The sequence below is a fragment of the Bos mutus genome, chromosome 10, assembly GCF_027580195.1.
Source record: "Bos mutus isolate GX-2022 chromosome 10, NWIPB_WYAK_1.1, whole genome shotgun sequence".
NCBI lineage: Eukaryota > Metazoa > Chordata > Mammalia > Artiodactyla > Bovidae > Bos > Bos mutus.
This window is the reverse complement of record NC_091626.1, coordinates 46,531,836-46,553,593: the sequence shown is the minus strand read 5'-3', so window position 1 is coordinate 46,553,593 and position 21,758 is coordinate 46,531,836. Positions and strand designations below refer to the sequence as shown.

Here is a 21,758-nt window from a genome sequence, read left to right as displayed (position 1 = left end):
GGATAACCTCCTCGCTGAACTTAACAGAGATGAGATGACTTGGCCAAGGTTGACAGCTATAATGGTGGCAGAATGGAGCCTGGACTTCTTATTTCCACTAGGTCACAATGAAAACTCCTTCTGTAATTTTATTTATAAAAGGGGAGGGGAAGGGAGTATCACTATGATCCCAAGCTAGGGAATTTTATTGCAAGAGATTCTAGAAAAAGAAGAAATAAAAGGGTCAAATCGTGGTATTTTGGAATCTTTATGGCCTGCGGTTACTTGTAAGGTTTGTGTGAACATTGTTGACCTATGGCTATTTTTAGGAAATATATATTCTGTTTATTCTTTGGAGTGAAGGACCCTTATCTTTGACACCTAATTCTCTAAAGCAAGGGAGCCAGAGTGAGTATAGAGAGGGTGTCTGGGTGTTGCATAGGAGCAGATGCAGGGCTTCCCTGGTGGCTCAGACAGTAAAGCATCTGCCTGCAGTGTGGGAGACCAGGGTTTGATCCCTGAGTTGAGAAGATCCCCTGGAGAAGGAAATGGCAACCCACTCCAGTAATCTTGCCTGGAAAATTCCATGGATGGAGGAGCCTGGTAGGTGACAGTCCATGGGATCACAAAGAGTCGGAGATGACTGAGCAACTTCACTTACTTACTTACTTACTTACTTATTCATTAGAAAACTCAGTGTGAGGACAGAGGAAAGTGAAAAATCCCAACAGTGGTTTATTAACCACACACATTTATTGAATTTAGTGAGTGAAATTAGCTTCTTCCAGCACACTGAAGGAAATTACAATTGTGTCCATCATGTGTTCCAGCAGTATAACCCTAAAAACTGTAGAGCTGGAACATTCAGGCAAGTGCATATTCAAATGTCCCTTTATCAAACTCTTCTACTTCATCTTCCCATGTAGAGGAAGGCATGCTACTATATGGGTCTAACAGGATTTTGAAGCATCTGATAATAAGAAGTCCCAAGAAGATACACAAAATCCCAACAAAAGCGAAGCCAGTTTTCTGCTCCAGAGTCAATGAGAAAGCTGACACTTCGTTGACACTCATCTTAGCTGAAGTGTTGCCACAGTAGGTACTACTCATAATTCACTGTCACATCATTTTGGGTCTTCAGAATTCCTGCTGAAGTCACCTCTTGGCCTAGATACAAAATTGGACTCACTTTAGTTTTATCCATATAAAGCATTAGACAGGTAATTTTTAAAATAAAATATGATATTTTTCAAACTCTCTTGACTTAACTCACAAAAGATATTTGAAAATATCATCAGATATGGATCAGGATCAAATTAGCATTGGAGATGCTACTTTTACTGTAGTAATTACAGAATTGTCTTCATGGACACATAAAACTATACCTGTATACACTAAATATAAAATCAAGTATAAAGGGGAATAGTCAAATTATTAACCCTGAAAGCTTTTGATTCATTGCGAGATGGTTGTCATTACTTCTTTGACCCAAGTTGTCATCTAATTTTCATTTCATTTTTGCGTGTATCAATAAAGTCATAATAAATTATAGGTATAAGCTGATCAAGCTCTCTAAAGTCCATGCTTTAAGGTCTATCTCCAATGCCATTTTTTCTGATAGATTATGATCCTTTTAAGTAGGTGTAATATCTTCATTCTTTTTTACCCCCTTAGCTTTTAGACTTATATTCTTATAGTTTCTTTTCCACTACCGCTTTATACACTAAATGCTAATTTTTTAAAGAGAGAAATTGTGTTTTTAAAATTACATTAAAAAGAGCAATACCTAACATAGCGGCTTGCAAGTTACAACGCCGAAGTAGCCACGGATGATTAATCATCTCCCCAACTCCTCCATTATCTCTCACACCCTAATTAGACATAAAATCCAGGTTAAACAGCATGCTTTCTATGAAATTCAGCTGCAAGTCTAGCTCCCCAGACTCCTTGCCGACCAGATTCCCATTCTCTCTAAGCTCCTACTATATTGAGATTCTAAAACTACAGCAAAAGTGTTCAGAATTTGTGTGTTGAATTGAAGCAAAATAGACCTTTCCATTTGATGTCTTAAAGTTAATTAAATTAATCAATTAAAATTAAGATTAGTTAATTAAATCAAATGGTTACTAACCCATAGCTGCCCTTCTTGAGAATTGTAACCAAAAGCTTGTCATCCAATAACTGAAAATGATAGACTGCTAGTGTTTTTGTCTTTTTTGTTGCTTCTTTTGATAATTTTAAAGATTGTATTTATTAAAATGACTGACCCTTCAGGGTTTTTTGGATTGAATTTTCAGAAAACAACTGAGGCAGAACAAGAAATTGGAGCTAAGGAGTGGAAAAAATGAGTAATTATTAAGAACAAGACTTACAGCTTTCAAACTTGTTCACCCACTTATGCAATAATTAATATCAAACAGTATTTATTTTATAATGGTTTGCATTACAAAATAGCTCTGTCTTCAAATCCTAAGTGTCAGAAATAATCAATAGGTTCTGTGACATGCTGGTTATTAGACTTTTCTGTTCAACAGAAGGAAAAATATGTTTCAACCATATTTATGTAATTTCTTTCTACCATTTTTCTGCATTAATAATTATAGTATACTGAATATATTTTAAGAAGATTTCGGATCACTTAAGTGGTCTTTTCTGAAGATTGAACTCTTTTTATACTATTTATCCTATAGAAGGTAGGGGAGACTGAACTGAATATCTATGACCTAGGTATTAACTAGAACTTTTTTTCTGACCAAAATTTTAATTTTATTGCTTTGTCAATTAAAAGTCATTTGCTTAGATTCATAATCATTTGCTTAGATTCATACATCCTCTGGTTCATTTATTTAATGGGTGGACAAACTGAAAAGGAGTCTGCTTCTACATGGAGATGCTGGATCAATCATTTGGCTGATTCAATCAAGTAACAAATTGAATTATTTCTTCACTGGAGTCCTGACCTTGCTAGGGTATACCATTTGACTGTCTCCTGGGACACTGGGTAAGAAGAGGCAATAAACGTGGTTTGCTGAAGGGCTTAGTAAACGGACTTCCTTCAACGAAGAGCTTGTTGCCCAGCACCTGGGAGTGCTACCAGCAGATAATCCTCAGCTGGTAGTTCCTCTCCTTGATAGCAGAGAGCTGCCTCACCCAAGGTCACTTCGCTTCCAACAGCAGACAACTAATAATAATTGATTAATGTGAGAATATAAGGGCCTGGCCGTCTTGGCTTAAAGGGTCACAATTCTGAAGAACCATTCTAGCTTTATATTTCATTAAGGAATAAGCTGAGGCTGTTGTTGTTTAATTACAGCTCAGATCCTGCCCACTCCTGCTTAACTCCCCACTTTTCCACAGGTATTGAGCCCAAGGGCAATACTTAGTAAGCATTTTGCACATTAATCTCTGTCTCAGAGTCTGGTTTCTGAGGAACCTAGCCTGAAACACTTGGTCTCACAAAAGTTAAAACATCTGAGCAGTTTTAATGATCTGTACATTTTTCAGCTAGGTCATCTCACCACCATGCAGAAACAGCCTAAACTGAGTATAGTTATGATATTAGCTAAATTTATTTATGTGTTTTTAAAAATTATTAAGAGGCCAAACTGACTTCCTTATTTGAAAGTTTATTTAAAATTTGGATTATTAGGGAAATAGCATCGACATGATTTAGTTGATACAAATATCATGGCAATAGAGTTAGTAGTCTCCCGTGATATTTTTTGGGGGGAAGCTGGTGAGATATGCCTGGATAATATTATTTTTATGTAGATTTATAGTTCACTGAAGTATCCTAATAAAAATTGTGTTCTGTAATCACAGAGACCGCCCTCTAACATAGTATCACAAAGGTGATACTCTACATCCTCTTCAGTGTTTTTTGAACAGTAGCTTGAAGATATTAAAGTGATGATTATTAAATTTGACACAAAGCTGAGCCAAAAACTATAAGTTAACTTATAGACTCAAGATTCAAGGCAATTCTGATGACTGGAATTCTGGATGGAAACTTGAACATAAAATTTAATAGAAAAAAATTTAATAAAAACCCTTCTAAAGTCCCATATTTAAGTGAGAGGGAGAGAGATACATGAAACTTAGATTGGGGACACTTGACTGGGAAGTTCATGTGAACAGATGTTTTATTAATATCTGAAAAGGAAGAACTTGGACCTTTATATTCATCTTAAAATTCTACCTTACACCAAAGATAAAAACAAAATACAAGCTAAGGAGAACACCTCAAAGGGCAGTATTCAAATACTGAAAAAAAAAAGTCTGACCATTGCTGCAGGCAATGTGTTCACACAAACAAATAAGTTAAAAGTTAAGCAATTGCCTAACAGAATGTTCAGAAAATAGATTCTCTTGGGAATTTAAGCCATATATATATATATATATATATATATATATATACACACACACACACACATACATACATACACACACATACATACATACATACATATATATATATAGTAGCTAAAATATCAGTATTTTCTGGCCTAAATTTTTCAAGTATTTGCCTAACTTGTCTTATTTCAACACCAAATCTAATGTTTTTGAGAATATACTACTAAGCATGCTGAGCTTTGTACCTTTCAGTCAATTATAGAGTATAATATGATATAAAAGTAATCAAATATTATTAAAAATCAATAGAAGTGTTCAGATACAGCACTGATTTGTTTGTAATTAATAAGGTATCCAAAATCACTCAATTGTGGATAAAAAATACATTTCTTTCACTTTCTCTAATCCCTGGAACTGAAGTAAAAAAAAAAAAATTAGCAGCCTCTGTAAAACAGACATGTTAATGCCTACCTCAAAGGGAAACATCATCTTAATATCCTGTTTATAGGGAAATAGAAAATGAAAGAAATATGGGAGAAGTTTAGATCATGAAGCTACAAAGCTGTAAATAACAAAGCTTCATGAGAAAAAAAATTTGAGAATAAAGAAATGAATTTTTAGAAAAAGAGCAGAATGTAAAGTTATGTAGTAAAACTTATTTTAGATATGCTCTGCCACAAAAAAATGGGTAATATTATCAACATTGTACAGTTTAAATATCAGAGTCTATGTGTGTTATGATTAACATATTTCAGTATATTTCTACAATACTTCTGCAAATGATAAAATATTGCCTCAAGCCATATTGACTAGAATAAATGTTGAGGTATTTTAGAAATGAGAAAATTAGTTGAAAGCATATCATTCCTTTCATGGCAATTGCCAGAAACTGGGATTTCTAAGTTCTGATGAGTCATGGGATTGGGCCAAGGGTATACCTGTAGTTATCAGTAGGCCCAAATCTCACTGAATTGTTTTGTTGCTGGTAACCAATAAGCAAGCTAACATGTCTTTCTATGACTAGCCATGCAAATAATACTATTGTGAGTAGTCAAGGAAAGATAATAGTATTTTTACACTTGATTCATGAATGTTATGTGTGATGTTTTTTCTTCTGTGAAATAAGTTTACTGACTGGAGATATACAAATTCACTTTTAATTCAATTTTATAGTCATTTAATCACCCAACAATGTACAACTGCAGAAACCAAAATTGAAAAGCATGTGCCCATTAATAAAAGAATCTCCTATATCTTATTTCAATCAACAGGTTTTCCCCCCTCTGGTTTACTCATCTATTAATGATATTCCAAACAATAAATCTAAAATAACAACTATTATAGTGGAATATAGTGTTCTAGGTAAAAAGTATTTTGATCACTAGATATAATCATCTCTAATGCTAATGATATGAACATTCATAATTTAATGAAATGAGACATACAGGAAAACCCATGCTTAAAAATAATGAATTCTCCCATATACACATATATATATACACCCCTTCAAATATCAAAATTATTAACCCCATTAAAAGATGGAAAAGAAGCCTTACTGAGGCCACATCTGCAAAGAACTGGTTGATAATTTGGAACAGAATATGTTGGAGTCAAAGAAAACCTTAAATTACAAACCCAGATGTCTTCATGATGAAGTGCATACATTCCAGGCCTTCCCAGGGATCCAAAACCTTGAGATATGCTAGAACCAACCTCCCCCCAACCTTTCAGATTTCAACCTTAAGAGAATTTCCCTTTTAAGAGAATCTTTGAATGGCTCCTCAAGGACTCTGACATTCCTTTTTTTTTCCTCCCCAAAGCACTGGAAACCTGGTCCAAAAATTCTCAAAATTCTCTTACTAGAGAAACCTAGTCTGTCAATACCATTCTGTCTCCAGTTCTCTTTGGACATATTAAATTGAAGAAACATAGAAACCACCTATAAAGCATTATGGAAGAATCATCAGCAAGCTGACTGGACACATACAACACATCTGCTTTTTTTTTTTTTTTCCATTTCTTTTTGTCAGCTGCAGCAGCAGAAACATTAGGGCTCTTTCTCCTTTAGAATTTGAACTCGGCAGACCTGCAGACTCCTTCCTCCCTCCCCTCTCCCCATCTCTTCTCCTGCTCTCTAGCTTCAGAAATACGAGAAAAGCAGACATGCTACTTCTCGTCTGGAGCTGCATTGGAATCCCGTCAGTTAATGCGGAGGGTAGGGGGAGAAAGTTACTTCGCAGGCAGAGATGTCTCACCTTCCATGCTTGTTGCCATGGAGATGAAATCCAGCGAGTAGATTTAAGGGTTGGCACGTTTGTCTGTGTTCGCTGATCGGTTCAATAACAATGTAAAAGGCGTGTCCTGGGGACCTCCGTGGAGTCACAGTACCGCGGTTAGCGCTTTCCTGGCCTACGTGTGTAAATAGATCTGTCTGTGATGGACAGAAGACGTGGGCGCCCGCGAAGTGCGTGTGCGCGCGCGAGTGTACTAGCAGGAAAATGTGCACGGATTTCTTCGATGTGGCAGTGTGTAAATATTTGCGCGCGCGTGTGCGCGTTTGTGAGGGCGTCTGACCGGTTGTGTACGTGAGAGAGAAGAGGTGGGAAGTGAGCGGGTGGGGGAAGGAAATCGGCTACTGCAGCAACAGGCTCTGTCTAGTCCTCAGCTCTTAAAAAAGCGGCTCATTCTCACTCGTATCACACTTTGCAGGTTAGCAATCCTTCATCACCAATAAGGCTTTCTAAGGCAATGGGGATTTTCCTTAATTTATTATTAAAAATCCTTGTTTTCCTCTCCTCTCTGCATTAGTAGCTGTGCCGCGGGCATTTTGCTCTGCTCGGTGACCTCAGCCTCAGTCGAGGAGTAGGCACTAAATTCTTACGTCTTCTCATCATATAAAGGAAAGACGTGAGTGAAGGGTGTATGGGTTTAACTGGGGACTGCATATGTCATCTGGAGTTATTTTCCCCTATCCTTCGCTTTTCCTAAGCAAACCCAACAGAATCCTCTTCTCTTAGGAGTAGGTGCCTAGGCGCTGTCCGTAGTGCTGAAACACTGCGTTGCTGCTAAGTCACTTCAGTCGTGTCCGACTCTGAGCGACCCCATAGACGGCAGCCCACAAGGCTCCTCCTTCCCCAGGATTCTCCAGGCAAGAACACTGCGTAGTACAAGCTATTAATAGAAGACATAAAGCGAAGAATCCTTAGATAAAGCCCACATAGGGAGAGGGAGAGGGTGGGATGATTTGGGAGAATGGCATTGAAACATATATAGTATCATATATGAAACGAGTTGCCAGTCCAGGTTCGATGCACGATACTGGATGCTTGGGGCTGGTGCACTGGGACGACCCAGAGGGATGGTATGGGGAGGGAGGAGGGAGGAGGGTTCAGGATGGGGAACACATGTGTACCTGTGGCTGATTCATTTTGGTATATGGCAAAACCAATACAATATTGTAAAGTTAAAAAATTAAATTAAATAAAAAAAAAAAGATAAAGCCCACATAAAGCAGAGAGGCTCATTTTGCAAACAGCATTGAATGTATATAAATCAAACTCAAACAACATTGAAAGCAAAACAAACAAGGCAACAAACAAAACCCCCTCTCCCTTCATCCTTATTTAGGGCTCTTCGCATTCTCCAGGCTCAGTTATAAAGCCCTAATTCTATTTATCTTTGGATAAATATTCAGGGGCTTCCCTGATGGCTGAGCTGGGAATATCCCCTGGATAAGGGTATGACAACCCACTCCAGTATTCTTGCCTGGAGAATTTCATGGAGAGAGGAGCCTGGTGGGCTATAGTCCATGGGACACAAAGAGTTGGACGTGACTAACACAGTTAGTTGGAGCGACTAACACAACAACACAGTATATTCAGAACCTACAAGTTGCAAACTTTTGTAGATTCCTTAAAAACTAAATTATTAACCTATTCAGTGACTGGGGAAAGTGTGGTGCAGAATTGGGTCATTGTTTATGTAAAAAAAAAGCTGAAAACAAGTGTGTTCTAATTGAAAATAAAATGAAGACAAATTTCGTGTTCATTTATACTATTTACTAAACTATAAAATTCCATGGTCTTAACAAAAAGTCTAATGTATAACTGTGAGTTCATACAAAACTATACTAAAAAGAAGTTAAGTCTTTTTCATTTGAAACTATTAAATGCCCTATAATACAGGCCCACCAAGGAGGAGAGTGGAAGAAGTATCTACTTCCAGGAACATGTTCATTGCCATGGTTTTACTGACTCTTTTTTTAAAGCTTGCTAAAGGCCACATCATTTTTTGGTATTATATGGTATAGCAGTGCTCTTGAAATTTAATGTGCATATGAATCTCCCAGGGATCTTATTAAAATGAAGATTCTCATTCAGTAAGTGTGAGATTGGGTCTCAGATTCTGAATTTCTAACAACATCTCAGGTGATTCCATAGGTTGCTAGTCTCAGGACTACACTTCTAGTAACAAGGTTCTAGAGATAGTATATTCTGGCCATGCAGTCACTCATAGAGTATGGAAAAGGAGGTCATTTTCTTTCCACAATTTTTCTATGTATGTTTCTAGATTATTGCAATAATATTCTATTCAAAGAAGTTCAGAGATTAACTATTTTGTTTGCACAATATTAACAAATTTTATGAATTTATCATTTGATTGATTTTGGCATGGTCCATCTAGTCAAGGCTATGGTTTTTCCAGTGGTCATGTATGGATGTGAAAGTTGGACTGTGAAGAAAGCTGAGCACTGAAGAATTGATGCTTTTGAACTGTGGTGTTGGAGAAGACTCTTGAGAGTCCCTTGGACTGCAAAGAGATCCACCCAGTCCATTCTAAAGGAGATCAGTCCTGGGTGTTCTTTGGAAGGAATGATGCTAAAGCTGAAACTCCAGTACTTTGGCCGCCTCATGCGAAGAGTTGACTCATTGGAAAAGACTCTGATACTGGGAGGGATTGGGGGCAGGAGAAAAAGGGGACGACAGAGGATGAGATGGCTGGATGGCATCACTGACTCGATGGACGTGAGTCTGTGTGACCTCCGGGAGTTGGTGATGGACAGGGAGGCCTGGCGTGCTGCGATTCATGGGGTCGCAAAGAGTCGGACACGACTGAGTGACTGAACTGAACTGAACTGAGACACATGCTACAGTTTACTCAATTCTCTATTTCCATACTATGATCTACAATCACCCATTCTCTTTGCAAGTCAAGCTTAAGAAAATAGAAGCAAATTATATGACTCTACTACTGATGTTTGGGCCTCACTGCAAGAATTTGTTACCATGATTGGAGACTTCAACTTTTCATTTTATGACTTTAAATCTGGTTCCATAGTGAACGCTCATGATACTGATTTGCAAAATCTGTTCATTACAGATCTAATTTTCACTCATTTTAGAAAGTAGAAGAGGACCATTGTTTCATAGACCATTTGAGTGAAATCTGATCTGTCATGTCATTGACATAATATACTTATGCTTGGATTTTGAAGGTTCCTCTGAATGATTTTCTGTTTGTTTTTTTTTTAAATCCATACCTACATCAGTTGTGCAGTGCTTTCAGTTAATGCTTTTGAACTGATGCCAAAGGAAAGTTTTGACTATAAATCAGGTTCCTTGATATTAATTGGTACATGACCTTGACCTTTAACAAGCTGTATGAACAGTGGTGATGTTTTGAAAAGTCTGCAAAATGGCTCATTCTGGAAAGCATAAAAGGATTAAATATCAATTAGGTTCCACACCCTTTGCCAAGTGCTGGGATACAAATGAGATCTTTTGCAAAACAACATAGCAGGTTATGTGAAGTTCCATGAAGTACAGAAATTAATAATTTATGTTTTATTCTCCATTACCAAGGAAGTGGTGAAGAATAGCGAAATATAAAATCCAGAATAGCTGTATTTCAGGTCCTTGCCAATGTTTGTTGCCCAATTTTTATTTCAAAATTGTTTAAAGATAGGAAATGAATGCTTTTCTAAAACACACATGGTTTCTGGATTGTCTCTGATTTATTTTCAGAGCAATCCAAATTATTAGAAAGGTAAATATGTGGATGAAATCATTTAGATTTCCTTCCAAAAGAATTACCTTTACTATGCTTTGACTTTACACTTTCAGTTTATATACAAGTACTCCACATAAAGCAATCTTCAGCTTATACAATCCACTCTATGCTTGCTATGAGGTTGTTGCTAAAGATTTGCCTAACACATTCTGTACTATTTCTTATATGACATACCTCTGAAAGCATTTCTTTCAAGACCAATTTCATGAATTGAACTCTCATACCCCTCCTCTTAAATCATCTCAAGGTAAGTGATGTGACCTCTTCTTATATACAATGTATATCATGTAGCTGATCACATGTGCCTTTTCCTTTAGTTACCAAGGATGTCAGGGTCAAATTAACAGCTAAAAATGAGTAACTGTATAAGACCTTAAGGCTTTTATATTTATGTTCTTTCTTTATTGACTACTGCACTTTTCTTTGCTCAGATGCTGATGTATTATTTTCTTTCAATTATCTGTTTTAATGTGTGTCTACATCTGAATGTTCTTATGGAATCAGAAATGGAGTAAATAAACTAAAAAATAAGTAAATAAGTAAATTTATTTCTCTACTTTTTGGCAAAAATGTTGAGTATTAGGTGAATATATATGGTTGTCAACATAAACTTGTTTTTAACAAGATACTAAAATATAATAAATGATTATCTAGTTAGCTATGCAGAGGAAAATCTAATTTATTATGCTTGTTAAGCTAGTAGAAGAAAATTTCTCTTTAACTATAGATCAGCTTTATTTCGAAACATATTGTTTCCCCATTTCTTCTTCTATTCTTCTAAATAGTGTCCTTTGTATGACTTTTTCTTTGTATGACTTTGTAGGACTTTTTCTTATGTCAGAGAGCAGGTTTATTAATTATCTATCTTGTCAGAAGATGTGGTAACTATAGAAATGTAAAGAATATGACATCCCCGCTCTAATGAATATATTTGAGAATGAAGGTGTCACTAAGGAACTGAAAGCAAAAATTTTCTCTAACAAGCCAGCTCAGGATTCTTTTCAGAGGAAAATTTTGTTGCTATGAATGCTTGTCACCCTGGTTCCAGCTGACTTCTTGCTCTCAAGTTTTCTATAATGGTATCCTCTCTTGACCTTATTAGGTCAACATGTTACCTTCAGCTTTTCATGGAAATCTATATCTTGTCTGGCTTAAGTTTGTTTATTCTTCTGAGTTAAAATGTTTGAAAGTAGCTCTGCTTTTTCTTTAAAAAAAAAAAGTTGCCATTTATTCAAATATTGGATACTACAACTTTCAAATGCAAAACTTTAAAAAATGTATTGAGGACAAATGTAAATTATCTTTTTGTTATAAATGTTAAACATCAATTCAATGCTTACTTAGCTTTAGATGGTATTAGATAATTAATTATGTCCAAAAGTCACCTGTTTGTTTTTTAAAAGTATTCTTATTTGGATTGTCATTTTTAGGTACCTATGGCTTATTTTCTACATAAAGAGTTTCAATCTTTTTGGAGGGTTAAGAATGCTTTTGAAATTTCAGTAGGAAATCTATGCCCTCATACACTTGCAGATAATTTTGCTCACAATTCGCAGCATTCATGGACTCTTGGAAGTCCATTTTTATAAATCCCAAAGTAATACAAGGAGTGATTTTTAAATTTCTGCTATAAATAAATGGTCTGTAGTCCCATTCTCAGTTTTGCGACTAAGTACTGATTGTCTTAAAGTCCTGTATTTTTTAAATTGCCCTATTAATTTTCAATTTTCCTTCCTTGGAATTCTTCCTCCAGGTCATCTTACCATCTGATCTCTACAGAGTAGCTAATGCTGAATATGCTGAAATAGGATTAGAGAGTATTGTAATAGGATGATTAAATTTGATTAGAAAACGACTGTGGGATTTTTGTCAACAGTGAAGAAATTATCTAAGTAAGTGGAATCATAAGTGAATTGAGCATGATGATACTTCTGTGTAGATAATGATCTAATGCTGGTCTATTTAATGAGTCCCATTGAAAATGAGATGGTATGTTTTGCTGGTAAACTGTTCTGCAAAGAAAAATACATTAAATGTGTCAGTTCAGAGTGAACTTTTTAAATGAAGTTTCATTTAACTGGTTTCAATTTTAAGGCCCATAAGCCTTAAATCATTTCATTTAAACTGCACTTCAAGTCTTTTCTATATTTACTGTTGAATCTTAACGAATATGATAAGGTACCTTGGGCACAATCCCCATGAATGTGTGATCCATAACCACAGTATAATGTTTAATTGGCTCAAGTTATCTTGCTGGGTTAAAGAAACAGAGAAATAGAATCAGTTTATTCTACTACAGTGTATGTTTCTGTAATATGCATCAATTAATTGACAAATAGGGATGCCAAAAGAATGTGAAAATCAATTGGTTTATACAAGATTTTCCCTAAAACATTAGTTTTTGACTACTTGGTAAAGGAATTTGATGCTAAATCTATTAACACAGCTAATGCAATAAGCTTGAAGGAAAGCAATCCTATACACACTACCCATTCACTCCTCCTTCTTCCTCTTTGTTCAGTTCAGCCATATGCTCTGTCTTGAACATGCAGAGTGATTTCCTGATCTTTGTGTGTTTGCCTTTGTTTTCATAATTTACCCTTTCCTTATGTTTTTTCATCATTCTCTCTTAACTAAAAAAATTTTGGTGAAGTTCTAGATACATTGTCATGTATATTTTAGCTTGTATTTTTAACTGTGCTCATATTTTCATTAGGTTTGTAAATGTTTTTGTAGTGTTTATGTGAAGCTGCATGAGTTTTACATAGATTTTTCTCCAACATGATATTTTTTTCCTAAATTTTGCCAGTTATTTTTTCACTGAATAAACTTTATTTTGTAGATTAGTTTTAGGATTATATAAAATCAATCAGAAAGTACTGAAAGTTCCTCTCTCTTTTGCCCTTACTCCACAGTTTCATCTGGTATTAATATCTTGCATTAGTGTGGTACATTTATTACAGTTGATGAACCAATACTGACACGTTATTACTAAGGTCTATAGTTTACATTAGAGTTAACTCTTTGTGTTGTACATTTCTACATGTTTCACCAAATGCATGTCATGTATCCAGCATTATAGCATCTTAAAAAAAGTTTCATTTCTCTAAATACTCCTTGAGCTCCTTTTACTCATTCTCCTCCTTTCCCTAACCCACCAGGTTAACCCCTGGAAACCATTGTCTCTATTGCTTTGTCTGCAGAATGTGTGTATGGAGTCATACGCACTCTGTTACCTTTTTCAGACTGGCTTTTTTGATTTAACAATAAGCATTTAACTTTCTTTCATGATGTTTTACGGCTTGGCAGCTCATTTCTTTTTATCACTTAATAACATTCCATTGGATGGATATACCATAGTTTGTTTAGCCATTCACCTATTGAAGGACATCTTAGTTGCTTCCAATTTTTGGAAATTAAAAGTAAAGGTGTTTTAAACATCACTTGCAAGTTTTTGTATGAACATAATTTTTCAACTAATTTTGGTAAATAACTAAGAGTGTGATTTCTGGATTGTATATGGTAAGGGCATGTTTAGCTTTGTAAAAAGGTAACATGCTGTCTTTCAAAGTAGCTATACCATTTTATGTTTCCACCAGCAATAAAGTAGAATTCCTGTTGCTTGCTATTCCTCATCAGCATTTGGTATTGTCAGTGTTTTGGATTTTAGCATCCTAATGGCTATGCAGTGATATCTCCCTGCCATTTTCATTTTCAATTCTCTTATGACAAACGATGTTGAATATCTTATGCTGATTTTCCATTTGTATATCTTCTTTGATGAGATGTCTGTTCAGATAGTTTCTGACTTTTTAATTTGGTAGTTTGTTTTCTCATCATTGAGTTTTAAGAGTTCTTTGTATAGTTTGGAAATATGGCCTTTACTAGATACATGTTTTGCAAAGATTTTATCCTTGTCTGAGTCTGTCTTTTCATTTTCGTAAGTTGCCAGGTATTTTTAGGAATGATTTTATAGAACATGAGTTTTTGTTTTCAGAAATGCATGGTTAAATAAGAAACATTTGTATACTTCATCTCAGATTTGTAAAACCAAGGTAGCCAAACTGAACTCATATTTCTCATAAGCAAAGCTAAACTGAATGAGTATTTAGTAAGACTGAAAAAGCCTATGATACTATGTAAAAGTTGGTATAAAATAAGTTGAAGCTAGTGGCAATGTATAAAATAATACTTAAAACTATGAAGATTTTAAGGAGGAAGTATAAAGCTAATGGTTTGAGAATTAACTTACATATTTTTTACATAGTATTCTCTATACACAGTAATTCTTTTTTTTTACACAGTAATTCTTATATAACTATCCCAAGACTTTAGATGATGCTCAAAGCAATAAACATTTGGGAAGAATAAGGTCTGAGTTTTCAGAAAGGTTTTGGACAGAACGTCTATCCTGGGACTGTAAGAACATCTGTCCTCACAGTACTACCATACATCCTTAGTAATCTGAAGGAAACTCTGGGAACTCACAATTGAGATTTGTTAATGGAGCAAAAAGTATAACATAAATTACAAGTTTCTTTTTTTTAAATACACTTAAACTTATTTAGAGGTGCAGGGATTCCTATCTCTAATGGACACAATGAATGAATGGATGAATAAACAAATAAATATAGTCTCTCCTTTGTTTTGGGATATCTCAGAACATATACTAAATAGCTTAGACACTGTGCCAAATATTATTTATTGATACTCAGCATTATCTTCACCTTTCTAAGCTCCCTTGTATAAGACATTTCTCAGACTCTGCTAATTCTAACCTAAATTCAACATACGAGAAGCTCAGGTATAAAATTTAAAGGGAGGGACAGAGAAACCACTAGTCTCAGCAACAGTAACTTTGTAGGTATCAGCAAATGGCAGGTGAGATGTTATACCAGCAGCTTCAGGGCATAAGGAAGTTCTGAGACTTACCTGCTGCTACATGAAACAAAGATAATTAGTGGCGGTTCCCATGATTCCTGCCCTGCTTAATTTTTCAAACCCTAGCAATAGTTCCTGGACCTTTGCTCCATCAATCGCACTAATTATTGTGTAAACCTCTCTGTCTTTGTGCATTAGATCTACATGAAATGCCTACAGCTGGATTGAAAGCTTTTATTTCTTTTCCTGACTGAGTACTGAATAAAGAAAGAAGTAAAATCATGGAAATACACCTAATCAACTCTGTTTATATACATCAATATGTTTACAGTTATGCATATAGACATATATATTTTTAGCATGTTTAAACAGTTTGTGAATTGAAATATAACGACATGAAATCACTTCAGCCTACCAGTCTGTAAGACATCATGAAAAATATATTACATTTGTATACTACTGAAAAAGTATTGTTTCTAACAGAGTAAGCTCATATGCAGCTATAAGGAAAAGTATAACCCTTGTTATAAAGGGTTGCAAAAGCGTAGAATTTTTGGATTCTGTTCCATTTCATGAAACTGTAGTAATAGAAACCCAATGCAAGGCATAAAGGGAATGGAGGTTCTTTTTCGCCCCAAGCAAGAAGTTTGTATATAGGCAGTCTAAGGCTTATACACTGGCTCTGCGAGGTCCTATTTTTGTATATAGGGATACAAAAATAGGTCCTAAGTTTGCATATAGGCAGCCTAGGGCTTATACACTGGCTCTGTGAGGTCAGGCTTCTATTTTTTCTGATTTGCCATCTTTAGCTGTGGCTCTTGTCCTCAAACCTGTTACGTCATGGTTTCAGAGGGATACTCCACCATCTTGCCTCACAGGAAAGCAGGGAGGCAAATAACTTACTAGGAAAGATTCTTCTAGCAATCCAAGTGTATTTATCCTTACAACTTCTTAGAGTTGTGTCCTATGACCACTTACAGTATTTTAGTTGGGCATATTGCTACTAGACAAAATTGTGATTCTGTCAGTAAAAATAAAAAAGAGGGAGACTGATATCAGGCAGGAAACTTGTACTGTTCTACAGTAGACAGCAAAGGAACAAATAAAAACCAATGTAAAGGATGTCCTCAAGAAAAAGAAAAAAATAAAGCTGTGTTTGTGTGACCACACTGTAGACTACTGAAGCAAACTGGTTTTTACAAAAAAACCTTTTGACTATCATGATTAAGTTTAGCTGTGCTTAATAGAAAGACTCCAAATAGTAGCATATTAATCAGGATAGAAGATTTCCTCCAACTGAAAACAAGCTTGAGGTAGGACTATGAAGGTTGTTCATGGTGGCTTCATGGTGTCATCAGAGACCCTAATTCTATTTTCCTGTTCTAGCAACTTCAGTACTTAGCTTTCAGTCATAAGCTCACTTCATGGTTCATCATGGTTACCACTGCTACAGACATCATTTGTCCATTCCAAGCAGCAGCGAGAGGAGACAAGAGAGGACAAAAGGGCCACTCTTCCAGTTAAGTCAGTCCCTTCTAAGGAGCCTCCTCCTCAGTCCTCACAACATTTCTGCTCATATCTTAATAGCCAGAATATAGATGTGTGGCCACGCACAGTGGCAAGTGAAGCTAGGGAATGTGGACTTCTATATTCACAATCCGGAGAAGGCAATGGCACCCCACTCCAGTACTCTTGCCTGGAAAATCCCAGGGACGGAGGAGCCTGGTAGGCTTCAGTCCATGGGGTTGCTAGGAGTCGGACACGACTGAGCGACTTCACTTTCACTTTTCACTTTCATGCATTGGAGAAGGAAATGGCAACCCACTCCACTGTTCTTGCCTGGAGAATTCCAGGGACTGGGGAGCCTGGTGGGCTGCCGTCTATGGGGTCACACACAGTCGGACACGACTGAAGCTACTTAGCAGCAGCAGCAGCATATTCACAATCATCTTAAATAAATTTCTATTATCAAATAAGAGGGATATGGATTATGTTAGTTGTTAAGTCTATCATTACCATTTACAGCAGCAGTCCCCAGCCTTTTTGGCACCTGGGACAATTTTTCACGAATAGGGGAGGGAGGGGGTGGTTTGGGAGGTAATGTGAGTGATAGGGAGTGATGGGGTGGGGCAGATGAAGCTTTGTTCCCTCACATGCACTCACTTCCTGCTGTGGGGCTGGGTTCCTACCAGGCTGAGGACTGCTATCTGTCCAAGTCTCTGGGGTTGGTACCTCTGATTTATAGGATTATATTCAAATATGCATGACAGTGTGTGGATTAGACCTTATTAGTTAACACTTTAAGAAATGTATTGCCCCTTCTAAATGTGGTAACTAAACATTGAGAATGACCTTGCTAAAAAGGGCAATTAAGTTAAAAACAATGTTTGCTACACAATAATCATTTTCATGAATACTCCTTGAGCTAGAATGCCAAATTTGGAATAGTTAAAAATATTACCACATGATATCCATAGCTTTGGACAGAGGAAACCTAATTCATGGATTTACTGAAGAGGAGGGAGTAGCTATGCCTATAGGAAGGAAAGTAGGGCAGAATCCTTAGAAATTTGCTCTTCTGATCTTTCTTTTAATGGAGTTACTGGAATGAGATTGAGGAAAAGGCATGGTGATTTAAGGAATTAGAAAGAAACTGACACAATATTGTAAAGCAATTTTCCTCCAAAAAAAAAAGAAAAGACAATAAAAAAAATTGAGACTCAAGTAAGTATCCAGGAATTAAAGGAGTGTTTAGTCTTCAAAGGAGAAAACTGTCCCAATATTGCTTACAAAAATCAAAAGTAAATCTGTTAATGGGCAATGAGCCTAGCATTGTAAAGTGGAAAAATGAAACAATTATTAAAGGAATTCAAGCAACACTGTTGGTATTATCTGAATTATTTGAATAATTGAGGTGAAAGTGTAATTCCTGCCTGGATTACTCAGATAATTGACTTAATTCTAGACTTCTCTTAACTACTTGAAAACTTTCTTAAGTATGTAATTTTAGAATGATAAATGCTAAAAAAGACTCCTAAGTTACACAGAGGAATAGGAGAAGAAGAGAAGAAAAAAAGAGAAAAAGAATAAGCAGTTAATTGTCAGAATAAATCTATTCTTTCAAGTGATAATAACCAATATCCACTTTTTCATCACAGAATGAACTTCTATGGTGAAAAAGTGAACTATATATGTATTTCAAATATAACCTGCAGTATTTTTTAGTTATAAATTCCTTTCTTAGTTTTAGTTTTCTAAAGTTGGGAAACAGTGGCTTCAAATTCAGCCATTTAGTTTTGTAAAGTCAAGTAAACTGACTTGAAAAACATACTATTTCTTTGACTTCATATTCTTGGTCTTTGCCTTCAGTAAGAGAAGTGAGGTCGCTCAGTCGTGTCTGACTCTTTGCGACCCCATGAACTGTAGCCCACCAGGCTTCTCCGTCCATGGACTCTCCAGGCAAGAATACTGGAGTGGGTTACCATTTCCTTCTCCAGGGGATCTTCCCGACCCAGGGATTGAACCCAGGTCTCCCACATTGGAGGCAGACGCTCTAACCTCTGAGCCTAAAGCCAAATTAAAAGAATGTTAGTGGCTACTCCATTCTCTTCTTTGGTAGCAGAACCATAGGCAGTGAGCTCAGTTGCCAACCTCCCTTACAGATGGGTGTGTCATGTTGTTACCAAGTCCAAGCTCGCTCTGCTTGCCACAGGATAGGTGTTGAGGCAAAGAAGAGACTTTAATCAGGGAGCCAGCAGACCACTCTTGCCTGGAAAATCCCATGGATGGAGGAGCCTGGTAGGCTGCAGTCCATGGGGTCACTAAGAGTCGACACGACTGAGCGACTTCACTTTCATTTTTCACTTTCATGCGTTGGAGAAGGAAATGGCAACCCACTCCACTGTTCTTGCCTGGAGAATCCCAGGGACGGGGGAGCCTGGTGGGCTGCTGTCTGTGGGGTTGCACAGAGTCAGACATGACTGAAGTGACTTAGCAGCAGTAGCAGCAGTGGCTACTCCATTCTCTTCTTTGGTAGCAGAACCATAGGCAGTGAGCCCAGTTGCCAACCTCCCTTACAGATGGCTGTGTCATGTTGTTACCAAGTCCAAGCTCGCTCTGCTTGCCACAGGATAGGTGTTGAGGCAAGGAAGAGACTTTAATCAGGAAGCCAGCAGACCAACAAGATGGCAGGCTAGTGCCTCAAAATAACCATCTTCTTGGGGTCTGGATGCCAGGTTGTTTTATAGATGAGAGAGAAAGAAGCAATGAGGAATTAAAGTCAAAAGCAGAATAGAGAGGGAGATGCAGTGGGGAAGTAAAGTGAAAGAGTCCTCAGTCTTGCAAAACATCTCCAAGGGAATGTCCAGCCTTGAGAAAATGTTAGCCTTCAGGAGAAAAGGAAAGATATACCCATTTGAATGCAGAGTTCCAAAGAATAGCAAGGAGAGATAAAAAAAGCCTACCTCAGTGATCAATGCAAAGAAACAGGAAAATAATAGAATGGGAAAGGCTAGAGATCCCTTCAAGAAAATAGAGATACCAAAGGAACATTTCATGTAAAAATGGGCACAATAAAGGACAGAAATGGTATGGACCTAACAGAAGCAGAAGATATTCAGAAGAGATGGCAAGAATACACAGAACTGTACAAAAAAGATCTTCATGACCAAGATAATAACGATGGTGTGATCACTCACCTAGAGCCAGACATCCTGGAATGTGAAGTTAAGTGGGCCTTAGGAAGCATCACTACGAACAAAGCTAGTGGAGGTGATGGAATTCCAGTTGAGCTATTTCAAATCCTGAAAGATGATGCTGTGAAAGTGCTGAACTCAATATGCCAGAAAATTTGGAAAACTCAGCAGTGGCCACAGGACTGGAAAAGGTCAGTTTTTGTTCCAATCCCAAAGAAAGGCAATGCCAAAGAATGCTCAAACTACCGCACAGTTGCACTCATTTCACACGCTAGCAAAGTAATGCTCAAAATTCTCCCTCCAAGACAGGCTTAAACAGTACATGAACCGTGAACTTCCAGATGTTCAAACTGGTTTTAGAAAATGCAGTTGAACCAGAGATCAAATTGCCAACATCCATTGGATCATCGAAAAAGCAAGATTGTTCCAGAAAAACATCTACTTCTGCTTTACTGACTATGTCAAAGCCTTTGACTCTATGGATCACAACAAACTGGAAAATTCTTAAAGAGATTTCCTGATCACCTGATCTGCCTCATGAGAAACCTATATGCAGGTCAGGAAGCAACAGTTAGAACTGGACATGGAACAACAGGCTGGTTCCAAATGGGGAAGGGAGTACGTCAAGGCTGTATATTGTCACCCTGCTTATTTAACTTATATGCAGAGAACATCATGCAAAATGCCAGACTGGTTGAAGCACAAGCTGGAATCAAGATTGCCCGGAGAAATATCAATAACCTCAGATATGCAGATGACACCACACTTATGGCAGAAAGTGAAGAAGAACTAAAGAGCTTCTTGATGAAAGTGAAAGAGGACAGTGAACAAGTTGGCTTAAAACAACATTCAGAAAACTAAGATCATGGCATCTGGTCCCATCATTTCATGGCAAATAGATGGGGAAACAATGGAAACAGTGTCAGACTTTATTTTCTTGGGCTCCAAAATCACTGCAGATGGTGACTGCAGCCATGAAATTAAAAGACACTTGCTCCTTGGAAGAAAAATCATGACCAATCTAGACAGCAAGTTAAAAAGTAGAGACATTACTTTGCCAACAAATGTCTGTCTAGTCAAAGCTATGGTTTTTCCAGTAGTCATGTACGGATGTGAGAGTTGGACTATAAAGAAAGCTGAGTGCCGAAGAATTGATGCTTTTGAACTGTGGTGTTGGAGAAGACTCTTGAGAGTCCCTTGGACTGTGAGGGTATTCAACCAGTCTATCCTAAAGGAGATCAGTCCTGAATATACATTGGAAAGACTGATGCTCAAGCTGAAACTCCAATACTTTGGCCACCTGATGTGAAGAACTGACTCATTGGAAAAGACCCTGATGCTGGGAAAGATTGAAGACGGGAGGAGAAGGGGACAACAGAGGATGAGATGGTTGGATGGCATCACCAACTTGATGGACTTGAGCGTGAGCACGCTCCAGGAATTGGTGATGGACAGGGAAGCCTGGCATGCTACGGTCCATGGGGTTGCAAAGAGTCGGACATGACCGAGCAACTGAACTGAACCGAATCTCTTCTATTCACAGGTGAGAAGGGACAAACTATCTCTCCATGAGCTGAACAAAGGCACATTAGTTTAACAGGGGGGCAGGGTCCTCCAGACAAGCCATTGAGTATGATTATAATAATAAAAGCAAGTCATAGAAACAGTTTCCAACATGGAGTCAGAATTGGCTTCCTCCCTGCAATAATGTGACTAAGTTTTGACCTGTGAGTGGGAAGTGTTGTGTGAGACTTCTGAATAGGAGCCTTCTTTTCTGAACAG

At 37.1% G+C, this 21,758-nt stretch overlaps 1 protein-coding gene across 1 annotated transcript; it reads right to left on the bottom strand.

Moving 5' to 3' along the window:
* Window positions 1-843: 843 nt before the first annotated feature.
* CTXN2 (cortexin 2) lies at window positions 844-1,122 on the bottom strand. The gene has a single exon (XM_005892140.2). It carries the CDS (start codon window positions 1,087-1,089, stop codon window positions 844-846), a length of 246 nt encoding a protein of 81 aa, XP_005892202.1. The 5' UTR covers window positions 1,090-1,122.
* Window positions 1,123-21,758: the final 20,636 nt, after the last annotated feature.

Bases quoted from the DNA above. Each gene is read 5' to 3' on its own strand.
- CTXN2 (XM_005892140.2), bottom strand. From the start codon at position 1,089: ATGAGTAGTACCTACTGTGGCAACACTTCAGCTAAGATGAGTGTCAAC.